Source organism: Centropristis striata, chromosome 3 (assembly GCF_030273125.1).
Source record: "Centropristis striata isolate RG_2023a ecotype Rhode Island chromosome 3, C.striata_1.0, whole genome shotgun sequence".
Lineage (NCBI taxonomy): Eukaryota > Metazoa > Chordata > Actinopteri > Perciformes > Serranidae > Centropristis > Centropristis striata.
The window spans coordinates 6,124,225-6,137,268 of record NC_081519.1 but is presented as its reverse complement, the minus strand read 5'-3'; the positions used below and the strand labels follow the sequence as shown (position 1 = coordinate 6,137,268).

General features: G+C 36.2%; 1 protein-coding gene across 1 annotated transcript; it reads right to left on the bottom strand.

Annotated features, from left to right (window-relative positions):
• Positions 1–1,504: 1,504 nt before the first annotated feature.
• slc2a11a (solute carrier family 2 member 11a) lies at positions 1,505–11,561 on the bottom strand. Its single transcript, XM_059328519.1, has 12 exons — positions 11,474–11,561; positions 10,623–10,721; positions 9,173–9,333; positions 8,823–8,947; positions 8,590–8,719; positions 8,337–8,485; positions 6,477–6,664; positions 5,772–5,882; positions 5,330–5,431; positions 4,486–4,561; positions 3,868–3,995; positions 1,505–2,498 (listed from the first exon to the last, which is right to left on the bottom strand). Exons 1-12 carry the CDS (start codon positions 11,495–11,497, stop codon positions 2,283–2,285), a joined length of 1,509 nt encoding a protein of 502 aa, XP_059184502.1. The 5' UTR covers positions 11,498–11,561; the 3' UTR covers positions 1,505–2,282.
• Positions 11,562–13,044: the final 1,483 nt, after the last annotated feature.

Here is a 13,044-nt window from a genome sequence, read left to right as displayed (position 1 = left end):
ATTAATGTTCATTATAAATTCCTGTGATTGTGACAACAAAGTCCTGATAGCTGAGTTAGACATTAATGAGAGGGAGGTGTCTTAATAAAGCAAACTTTGAGTATACGTTTTTGGAAGATTATAAGGGAAAAGTCAGAACAAGAACATGCATTTTGGATGGGAGGATTATTTGCCGCATATTTAAACTCATGAACAGCTTGTAAAGTGTACAGAATTAGTAGCACATGCACATGTTAAAGAGGCACTTTACACATGAAGATCAGGTTACTCATTGAGGGAACTGCAACTCAGGATCCAGCGCCTTTAGACCTTGACCAATACCAGATCAAACTAGTTTTATTTGGTTAAAATCTGTCTCTTGCAAGTCCTTGAACTGAGGCAGCAAAAGACTAAACACATTACTGGATTAGGAGCTATTTTTTTGTTGTTGCAAGAATTCACCAGATCTTTAATCATTTTGAAATATGAACTTACGAATACTTTATTACGAATACAAATACTTTATTTTTGGATAGGGACAGTGCACATTAATGAACATCGATAGACATCTTTGTAAATATGCCGGATTATAGCAAGGCTGCTAGTTTGCATCCGTAGTCCCTAAAAAATTAAAAATAAATACAAATATAAAAGACAGCAAGTACATAGGTAAGATACAAATAGAGGAGACAAAACACACATAACACAACACATACCAGACCCAGACAGGTTGTAACTATGCAATAAAAAGTAATGTTCAAGTCCAGTTAGTGGTCACACTTTTGATGTGATTTGAGCCATTGTTTCAGATTTCCTTTAAAAGAAGAGAAAGTGGGACATTCCCTTATTGTGAAGGGAAGACTGTTCCAAAGTCACACCTCCCAGAGTCCTTTTCTTTATAAATTCATTCAGCAGCGGTGGAGCTACTTGGAGACACTTGTATACAAAACAGGTAAATCTGAAAGTTTTAAAATTATGGAAACTTAAAAAATTATGTTTTTTAAGGGTCTTGCAGATATGGAAAGAGAAGGGGTTTTATTCAGTCTTTAGGGCTTTATTATTTATAGAGAGATTCTATGGGTTTGAGTTGTACATGCCAGTGACCAGCTTGTTAAACAATAGTCTATGTGTGAGAAGATCATACAGTGTAAAAACATCAAAACTTGACTCCATCACATCCAAATACAGTCATGGAAAAAATGATTAGACCTTGATAATAACCAAAATCTTTTTTAAGAAAACCATGGAAAATAGCTAAATATCAGCTCTTAAATTAAATTCTTATTTTTTGTTGTTATCATTTTATTTGTCCAAACAAATGTACCTTTAGTGTTACCAGGCATTAAATGAACAAGTAAGCAAGAAGAAAACAAGGGTGGTCTAATATTCTTTTCCATGACTGTATGTCTTTGTTTGAAAGAAATGTACTGGCTCAATGGAAAACCCAGTTGTCATCTTTCTCATTTTCTGTCACTTCCTTCTTCTTTCGTCCTATCACAGTGAAAAATTAAATACATAACATATGTCAATACAAGATCATTTTATTGGCTCAGAGTTAAGTCATTAAAAACAAACAAAGAAAAGTCAATATTCTGCATAAGCAATGACACATACATGTAAAAACTGTAGAATAAACTCTCAACATCAACATACTTTATTTAATGAATAAGATGTGCACATTGATGCATGTGGTTTATTTTTCATAAGGTGCAAATTTAGTAGTTGTTTCTACCTAAAAAGCATTATCTTTGCTTTGGTCGACCACCGGCTGCACAGCAAAGACTTCAGTGTTGTGCAGGTTATTTCACTGGAAGCTCTGATGTGCAGCTTACTTTGACCTTTGACCTCCCAAATGAGAAGATGAAGTTAAGGTGTGCTATAGTAGCTAATAATTCTGCTGGTAACATGGGCTACAACTAAATTATTTGTCCCATTAAACGAGAAAAAATGTAAAATATCTTAATAAACTGTATAACTATTTATTTGCAAGGCTTTATTTACTTCTTTAAGAGGTAGCAAATGACTTCTCTTCTTCTCTTTTATGATAAACAGTAGTTTTAATTACTTTTGTCCAGTGTCAATCAGTGACACAAAGTGGCAAAGCATAAGTGCAACATGTGAAAGATAATTCCTTTAAATTCTCTTTATAGACAGCACACGGAAGATAAAGTAGTAACAATAGGACAAAGTTGCTTTCGGTGATGTGGAAGTGAACACTCCCCGAGTTCATGACGTCTTCCAGCTCGGGCCAATCGGGTCAAAGAGAGGAATACCGAGACTGTGTGTGTCTCAGGACAAAAAGTCTACAACGACGAGGACAGACACACTTCGCCCAGCTGATACTGAGCTTGAGTCGACACACACATTTCATCCTGGCCTTTAAAGTTGAGTTTGTGGAATTCACTTGTGATGGCGGACAGAGACTTCCCTTTGGTCTCAGGCAGAAACAGGCCGACAAACAGCGCTGACAGCATGCAGACCACTCCGAAAGGCACAAAGCAGTACTCACTCAACTCCCTCTGGGAACAGAAGGGCAACAGAGAGCTATCAGAATAATGTAAGACGTGATACAAGTCATGAAGAATCTGACACATTTTTTAAATCTAATTTTTTTTTAAAATGTTATTGCTTTTTTTTCTTTTATAGAACTTTGAGTATTTGATTTTATTTGTATTGTTGTGATTGCAAGATTTTATTTTAATACCTGTGCAAAATCTTTTTGTTCCTGTTATTTTGTATATCTATATTTTTTATTGGAAGCCAAAAAACAACAAAAAAACAAATAAACAATAACAAACAGGACAAGGACAGGAACAATAATACAGCTCAGTTAATAAAAATGTCCTCAGGAATTAATACAACTAGGATGTTAGTTGTTGTGGGCTGAGTTGCATGTGTGTGTGTGTGTGTGTGTGTGTGTGTGTGTGTGTTTCTTCTTAGAAATCAGTAAGACAAGCAAGAGAGCAATGAGCGTCCTAACAAGTACTGCTTTTATTTCCTCAGTTTCAGACTCTTAACTCTGGGGGGCGCTGTCGGGTGACTTTTATTTTTTCTAACCTGCCTACTCGTAGGCCTGAACCTACTAACTAGAATTTAATAGGAGAGGTTTTATGCCAGAACTAGACCTCTAGGTGAAACTTGTGGGAGCTCGGGAGTTTTTAGCTTGTGGTGTCATCAGTGTCCCTGAACATCTCTTTAAATATCAAATGTACACTACCGGTCAAAAATTTTAGAACACCCCAATTTTTCCAGTTTTTTATTGAAATGCAAGCAGTTCAAGTCCAATGAACAGCTTGAAAGGGTACAAAGGTAAGTGGTGAACTGCCAGAGGTAAATAAAAAAAGGTAAGGTTAACAAAAACTGAAAAATAATGTACATTTCAGAATTATACAAGAAGGCCTTTTTCAGGGAACAAGAAATGGGTTAACAACTTAACTCTATGGAGTCTTGGGCTATTTTGTCCATTTTTGAATTCTTTTCATGTCTTTCTAAGTCATTTTGTGTCTTTTTTTTGTCATTTTGTGTCTTTTTTAGTCCTTTAGTCCAACATAAAATGTGATTTTGAATCTTTTTTTTTACTTTCAAAACACTATCATGCTCAAAAAAGAATTTTAAATGTTGCAAATGTGCATTAATTTCAGAGTACACTGAGACAATAAACTGCATAATTTTCAATAAAATTCTGGAAAAGTTGGTGTGTTCTAAAACTTTTGACCAGTAGTGTACATTTAAAAAATATATACGTATATCAACATAAATATACAACTTAGGCTTTGTTGCCTGCAGGCAGCAGGGTTCAGAAAGGTTTAAATGTTGAAATGTATGTTTTTGTTGACTTTCACTGCATGTTTGTGAAGGGGATGGATGGAGATGTAGCGACAGACTGACCACTAGAAATGGAAAGAGCATCCCAGTGATGAAAAGGTTGATCCACATCATGGAGCCAGCGATCATATAGGCTGCTGGCCGCGCTGTCTGATTGAAGATCTCTGTGGGCAGAACGCCCGTCACTCCAGCTGAGAATACAGAAATATCAACATGTATTAAAGCTATATCACAAACTGACAGTGTTGCTGTATTATGGCAGTTAAAATAACACACTTAAAGTGCAAGACAGGAGTACACACTAGCTTTGAGCTTAAATTATTTCAGTACTTTTAGGTTTGAGGTTAGGTTTAAAGATGCTTCCAGTAGTTAGTCGTAATAATTCCTGTCATGTCGAATATATATATAAAATTATGTCCATGGAAGCTCTGAGAGGTGAGTGAGAAAAAAAAATCCTGTTATCCATTCTTTTAAGTCTGATCAAAATTGTTCTGTCTCCTGTGTTAATGAGCAGTTGTGTTTATGGTTAATATCAATGTTAAAATAACATTCAACAACCAACGTATCCGTTTTAGGTTGGGTTTTTTTTAGCATTTAACTCATAAATCTTAAGACATTTTGTTTGCATGTTTAATATAATAAAACCCTGATATAGAAACATTTTCAAAAAGTTAAACTGACCTGGTCCCATTCCGAAGCTGAGAATGTAGGTGAAGATGCAGGCCATGCTGAGGTACGGCATCCAGGATACATAGTGCTGTTAAAATAAGCACTATTAGCAACACATATGCAAGAAGAAAAGAAACAGGAAGACTTTTATATTTCATAGATTGACCATAGATTTGTGAAACTCATTCACTGTAGAAAACTCACATAATTACCACAGGTATGAATTAATCTTCATCATTACCTTAAAAACTAAAGCTACATGCATGATTTGTTACTGAAGTTGAATATGTAATATGTAATATTACTATTATTATTATTATTATTGTTATTATTATTATTATTATTATATACCGTCTAGTCACTATGGCATTGTTGCCATCATATCACCAGTTTAATTATTACCATCATCTTGTCAACCATCCTACCAACTGATGTTCTTTTTTTAACTTCTTAAGTGTCCTTGTTCTATTCTGTGTTTTTTTCTATTGTTGTTTTTATTTATGCTACCTCAGTATTTTATTCTATTGTATTTTATTGTACTTGAATACCGAACTGCTGTGACAACCGAATTTCCCTTCGGGGATGAATAAAGTAATCTATCTATCTATCTATCTATCTATCTATCTATCTATCTATCTATCTATCTATCTATCTATCTATCTATCTATCTATCTATCTATCTATCTATCTATCTATCTATCTATCTATCTATCTATCTATCTATCCATCCATCCATCCATCCATCCATCCATCCATCCATCCATCCATCCATCCATCCATCCATCCATCCATCCATCCACCCACCCATCTATCTATCTATCTATGTAGATTATTGCGCGGGTCGGTTAAGTGATACCTCAAGAGACAGAGCGATTGTGAAGACGACAGCCCAGACAGTCATGAGGATGTACCCTCCCATCAGCATGAACCTCCGACCTTTGCGCTCAATCAGCAGGTTCTGAAAGTATAGAGGCTCTGTTATTTTATACATTTAATGATAACAAGTGATATCTAAGACTTTGCAGTGAGGTACATAAAGTCTAGGCTTGGGTGGTATCACAGCATTATGGTATACCAGGGAATTTAGAAATCCAGACAGTATTTTTTTTGGTTTATTTTTTTCAGGAATGTTTGTTTGTCTTATCGAGTGTTTTCAAATGTATGTAAAACCAATTGTATGTACAGTATGAGGGTCTGTTCTTAGTCTTTGGTCTGTGTTAAAGCCTTAAGAGGAATGCAAACAACAGTTGCCTCGTGCTTCTTACATAACATGAGCTGCAGTGGTTGAATGTACTTACACACATTATACAGGCTGTGAATTCACACGTGCCAGTGCCAATTGTGATGTATTGGATTTTTTCATTAGATACTCCAGCCTCTTTGAATACATATGATGCATAGAAGTAAATCTGAAAGAAAAAAGAGCATTAAAAAAACAATTAAAGTGCTGCAGAGCATCATTACAAGGGCTTCAGCTGTTAATAAGCGGATTAAACCAGCATTTTGTACAAAGACTAACTATGTTAATACCCTGCCCACCTCCCTGGAGCTGTAAAGCATGTGGTTAAAAGCCTTGAAACACAGTCAGCAGTTTCTGAAACTTGTTGAGACGAAAAATCAGTTTAGAGACATTATTCATTAATATTAACTCTCATATATACACAGCAAAACTGACAAGGAGATGACAAAGCCTTTCAGTCAAAACAGTAAGCTGTCTTCACACGTTATTCAGTGTAGATTTCAGCTTCACCCCCACTATACATTATTCATATGACCTGCAGGAACGTAAAGAAACCCGGACACGACACACGCCGCTGATGGATCGGCTCAAATTTCTAATCAACTTTGACATCACAGAGGCTAAAAGGACATGTGATACTGTTACTGTAGCTCAGTATCAGTGACACTGATCCTCATGGGTTGTATAACAATATTTTCTATAGAGACATCCAAGCACACGTTCAGGGATGCCAAACTGCGTATGCCATTCTTTTTCCTCTCACCGAGTCATTCCCGCAGAGCTGCATGGCGCTGCTGATGACCATGACGCTGATGAGCTGCCAGCGCACCGAGCGGTCAGTAAAAAGCTCCCAGGGTCGACGAGGCCTCAGGCCTTTGGTTTCAGCCTGTTCCTGCAGGATCTCATCGAGCTCGCTGTTCTGGACCTCGCAGCCTCGCAGCCGTCTCAAAGCTGACCAAGGAAAAAACAAAACACACGGCTTAGATGACCTGAGATTACCTTTTTCTCTGGTTATAATTTATTATTCTGTACAGTACAGGCCAAAAGTTTGGACACACCTTCTCATTCAATGCGTTTTTCTTTATTTTCATGACTATTGACATTGTAGATTCTCACTGAAGGCATCAAAACTATGAATGAACACATATGGAATTATGTACTTAACAAAAAAAGTGTGAAATAACTGAAAACATGTCTTGTATTTTAGATTCCTCAAAGTAGTCACCCTTTGCTTACTAGAATATAAGACATGTTTTCAGTTATTTCACACTTTTGTTATTTGTTAAAGGAAACGCATTGAATGAGAAGGTGTGTCCAAACTTTTGGCCTGTACTGAACGTTACTTAGACATAAGAGATGTTAAACATACAGTCATGGAAAAAAATATTAGACCACCCTTGTTTTCTTCAATTTCTTGTTCATTTTAATGCCTGGTACAACTAAAGGTACATTTGTTGGACAAATATAATAACAACAAAAATAGCTCAAAAGAGTTTAATTTAAGAGTTGATATCTGGCCATTTTCCACGGTTTTCTTCATAATAACCAAAATCATTTTCAAGAAAACCATAGATTTCTTCCATGACTGTTATTTAACAGAAGCGAAAGGTCACTCAGATCCTTTTATTTCATTACAAATCCCAGTATAACATTGAAAAATACTTCACAAAAGGAAAAAGTCTAACTGTTTAAATAAAAGTATTGGTATAAAATTCTCATTTCACTTTAAAAAATATTCCTTATGCAGTAAAATGTCCCCTGTGAGTGATGTATATATTACATTATTCAATTTTCAGTGCTGATGCAATATTTTCATTTTAATATTCTAGCTGGTCAGTTGAGCTAATTCTAACTAATTAATACACACTTGGGGTTGGGATGTAAGAAACGGGAAAGGGAAATGACAAATCTGTAATTTTCTTTTGGATTTTTCTTTGATGTATGCTTTTTTGTGTAAATCAGATCATTTGAACAGTTATTTACAGGATTCTTACAGCTAAAGGCATGTTAGATTTAAGACCTTTTAATACGTTTTTTAAAATTCCACTCGAAACAACATTTAAACCAAAAAACAACATGTCCGAACATCAAGTTGCGAGGGTAAAAGGAATCTTAAAACCCATTTTTATTCACTGGCTTTTAACTCAACATGAGCCTTTGTTCTGTTTTTATTTGTTTTTATTTGTTTTTATTTTTTATTTTTATTTGTTCTTTGTGTTTTTTTTTTAATTAAGATTCATTTTAAAATTAAGACTAATTTTAAAATTGAGATTCATTTTAAAACCCACTTTTATTTATTAGTTTTTACCCAGAATGAGACTCGCTTTGTTTTAGCTGTTTTTGCTTGTTTTGTTTTTATTGTTGGTCTGTCCTGCCATGTACAGCACTTTGTATCAGCTAATGCTGTCTTAAAGGGCTCTATAAATAAAGTTGATTTGATTTGATTTTAACAAACAGTTTTGAGCCTGTGCTCTGAGTGACTATGACTGAAAAAGCACTATACTGCTCAATAGTTCTTAATTACACTGAAATAGAAGTATAAAGTAGCATAAAATGGGAAAAAGTAAGTACATTCAAATTGTACTGATGTAAAGGGGAATGGTTGACACATTACATAACCCACCGTTTATACAGGCCTCCTTGTCTCCCCTGTCGATCAGCAGGTATCTGGGGCTCTCTGGGAACCACGGCAGCGTGAGGAGCTGGATGAGTCCAGGAACGGCATTACTGGCAAGGAGATACTGCCAACACGGCTCGCTGCCCAGAATCTCTCTATAAATAAATTATCTTGCCTGTTACTGTGGATATATTAGAAATCTACAGGACAGAAATTTTCTTTTCAGTGAGACAACAAATCTCCTCGACAGCGTCCATACCTGAGTCCGACCACCTGTCCCAACACGACACCAAATGCTGTGAAAACAGCTGATGACAATGAGATGGCCCCTCTTAAGTGCTTTGGTGCACTTTCTCCGAAATACATGGGCTGCACATTCATGCTAATCCCTGCAAAACACACAGCAGGTTTTCTGTGAAGTTCCTTCTGAACTGTTTGTTTTTTAGCAGGTCTGAATACAAACATGTACATTTACTGACACAAATGACGTACCAGCATTTATTCCAACTAGGACACGCGAGATAATGATCATCTCGAAGGACTTGGCTGCTCTGCTGGTCACAGCTAAGAGTGCTCCAGCCATGAGGAAAACGTTGTTCAACAGCAGGCATTTCTTTCTTGGGAAAGGAAAAGTTATAGATTGAAATTAATACGTTGTTAAGTACTGACTTCTGTTTAGCCATATTGCAACCTTGTTAATTACTCATTCATGTGCATCTATATCAACAGGTTGTTCATTCACTCCCAATGATAACAAAAAATAAGATAACAAATTGAGATTTATTTGTTATCTGTACTCCACACATTTGCAAACAGCAGTATGATGCAGCATTTGACATTACCTCCCGAAGCGTATGGTCATTGGTCCCGCAATAATAGCCCCCGCAAATCCCCCCAACGAGAAGATGGAGACAATAATTGTCCAGACTAGAGTAACCTGGTAGTCCTCCAACTGGATGTCCCAGCGCTCCAAGAATGTCTCATTGATAAATGTTTGGATAAACTGTGGTAGGGATAAAACAGTCAACCATTAGAGTGTCACTGACTTAACAAAACACACACAAGTAAACACAGCAGGAATTAAAGCTGACACTTATTACCTCAGTTTAGGTGTCTGTCTGCTAAAAATGTTGAGAAGGTGAAGAGGTGAGAAGTTTGACCTTAATTAACCTTGTAGGATAGCTTAGGTTTTTGCAACAGGTTATCGCAGGTCAGAGCAAGATGTAGATGTAGCAAGATGTGGGAAAAAATGTGTAAACATATTACAGCATGCAGAGTTGAACTGGTACATTATGAGTTGGGATATTAAACTGTCAGAAGTACGGCAAAAACATTGTACTTTTGATATGAAGTTGATATGTTGATATGTTTTATTTGAGTGAAAATATACTGTTCAACTTGTTTAATAATGACACCGAGCAGGCCAGCTACTGATTTTTTACAGAAATGCCTTGACTGCGCTCCTATTTCTACATAACATTCAAGACTGATTGTTGTTTATTTGTCTCACTTTTAGGCAATAGGGACACGTTGTCTCCCTGACATCACTCATAGGTTTCTGAAGTGTCATTGTAAAGTGTGGTTGCTCTGGCAGATCTTGGCGGTGCCCGACTCCTTTACACTCCCGACTTATTGAAAAATCAGGCAAAGAGGTGAAGCGTGGGTGAGTTGAGGCGGGCATGATGGCACCCTCCTGTCAATCAAACTTAATAATGCATTACATTAAAACTCAATAACATTTAAATGGATGAAATATATAAAAATCACCCCTGTGTTGTTGTCATAAACAGGAAAGTTTAATACCAGTCTGTAAACGTGTTTTTTTCTGCTATGAAGTTTGTCATTTTACTATGGGTTTCTATGGGGATTGACTCACTTTCAAAGCCAGCCTCAAGTGGCCAGTTAAGGAACTGCAGGTTTTTGCTACTAAAGCTTTGCTTGTTCCAAAGCAGAGGGGGACCAGAAGCATCTGCCAGAGCAAATAAAACATGAGCTCACAGATTTGTCTGGTTCCCAGGCAAGCTCTGCACAGCTCCGATGGGGAACACACACACACATACACACACACAAAGTACCCTTACAGATATCACAGTGTCAGTTTATCACAATATGAATGTATGTTCACACTGAAAGACGTAAGATAACACTTTTTGAATGCTAACCCTGCAGTGTCTTCTCAGCTCTGCAACTAAGTAAATATACTATATGTACCTTTCTTTCAACAGGTGGAAACACTGAGAGCTCTGCTGCTTCAACACAAGCACATACATGAAAAAGTTAGACTTAACTCACTGTTGTTGGAGCGTTCATTATGGCGAGGTTGTATCCATATTGAAGAGTTCCTCCAATGGAAGCAGAAGCAACCATTAGCACCAAAGTCAGAGGACTGCTCTGTTTACACAAACAGATACATACATACAGTCATGGAAAAATATTAGACCACCCTTGTTTTCTTCAATTTCTCGTTCATTTTAATGACTGGTACAACTACCAGTACATTTGTTTGGATAAATGTAATGACAACAACAAAAATAGCTCATAAGAGCTGATATCAACCATTTCCCATGGTTTTCTTGATAATGATTTTGGTTATTATGAAGAAAAATATATACAATATACATTTACATATTGTTGTAATGATTAACATCAATATTATAATACAATTATTATTTTATTGGCTCAAAATGAGTGGCACATTGACAAATATTTATAGCTAATTTTCAGTACTTTATATATTGTTGGGTGGTTTAACCTCCAATAATATATCAAGTTCATTGATATTTTGTATTAGTAATCTAAATCTCCAAAGTAACTAAAGCTGTCAGATAGGCTAACTGTAGTGAAGTGAAAAGTACAATATTTGCCTCTGAACTGTAGCGGAGTAGAAGCATGAAGTAGCAATAAGTGGAAATACTCAAGTTAAATACCTCGAAACGGCCCTTTGGTGCAGTAACTATAAGGAGTCTAGTAGGTGTACTTTGTTTCAGTTGTTACTTCCTTTAAGAACGGTCATATACAACATAAAATCATAATAAAAAACAAATACACCTCAATTTTGCAGGAACTACACAAGTAGCAGGTAATAAAACTTTCCTGCACAGAATTAAACTGTAAAATTAGTTTTTTTTAAATAGCTTATTTACCTTCTGTGCACCAGCAGGCGACATCTTTTAACTTAAGATGTAGTATAACGGTTAAAAAAAAGAAAGAAAGAAAGAAAGAAAAGAAAAAAGAAAAAAAAAGTGACTTGAAGAAGTCAGATGAGCCGCACAGCACAGCTCAGCTGTGCCCACCTGCTAAATAATGATCCGCTACAGTACGAACGCGAGCACGCGCTTAGAGCGTGCACGCGGCGGCCTCTTCTGATTGGCTGCAGTTGTGCAACCCGCTGAGCTGATGCTTTACCTGCACTCTTTAAACGCCACAACAACCATCTACACACTGTGTGAGACAGCAATGGGTTTAATTGAGTGTTGGGTGAATAATTAAGAACACAGGGAGTTTAGTGAGGTGGATGCTGACACGTAGGCTTTCACTTAATGAATAAGGATATGCATGAAGGGTTAAATCACCTGTTGACTACAAGTGCAGAACGTGTAGTCAACAGGCTGTAGTGACATTATTATTATTTCTTTAAATCTCAAAAAGTCAAGCATAACCATCTGTACCCTGTACATCTATAAACATTATTAATCTCCTTATCAGTCTATGATTGTAACACAAGTGGCACAGTGAAACTAAACACATTCTATCTATCTTAATCTTTATGTCCTTTTTGGTATGCCAGGACATTTAGTTAAAAAAAAACCTGATGGGGGTGTGCAGGAATTCTCTATCTGCCATGTGACATTGAGAGAAAGAGGATTAACTTAACTGCCCTGTGTGGGAAATCACAGTAGAGAAATAGAAAGAGGATGTCTTGGTAATTAACTGAGGCAGCAGAATTTTATTTTGGACTCTTTCCGGGTGAGGGACTGAGTATCTGACAGGTACAAGTTAACTTGTAATACACAGCAATTGTATAACTTTTAATTCTTCACTTTTATGGTTACAACTAATTTATTTTCAATTAATAACTGACTTGGAGAAGTTGGAAACATTGCTATTTATATTCGAACCAGCTGTTCCCGAACATTTTGTGCAGGGCCCACCTTTTGTAAATAAAACTATATTAAAGCTAAGATTCATCATGTGTTTTAGGTTTACTTTGCAGGCCTTTAAGAAACTTTTCCACATTATAATTGTCCACCCCCAGTTTGAGAACCACTGTAGTTGAAAAACAAGAGTACTTTGTGGCATTATTTGAGAGCTCTAACACACAAAATTCAGCAAGTTATAAGGTGGTGAGAAAAGAAGTGTTACAACCATACCAGCTCTTTTCCTGTCTTTTTATTAAGGAAGTGAAAACAGTGTGCAGGTGTCCCCTCTTCTTTTAAGCAATCATTTCATTAGACATGTTCAAATTAATAAAAGCTAAAGTTACAATCAAGTTTTTGTTTTCTAATTCAGTCAAGTTCTAGCTTTTTCCCCTCTCTTTAAAAAGATAAAAAAGATAAATAAAAAATGCATTATTATTGTATTTAAAATGCTGCTCTTCAGGTACAGGCAGATGTATTACATGCCCTATTGACCCTCCACAAAACACATGATGCACCAATCTATGTCTGTAAAGAAAATATATCTGAAAAGGAACTGAAGGAAATGTTTGCTTGTT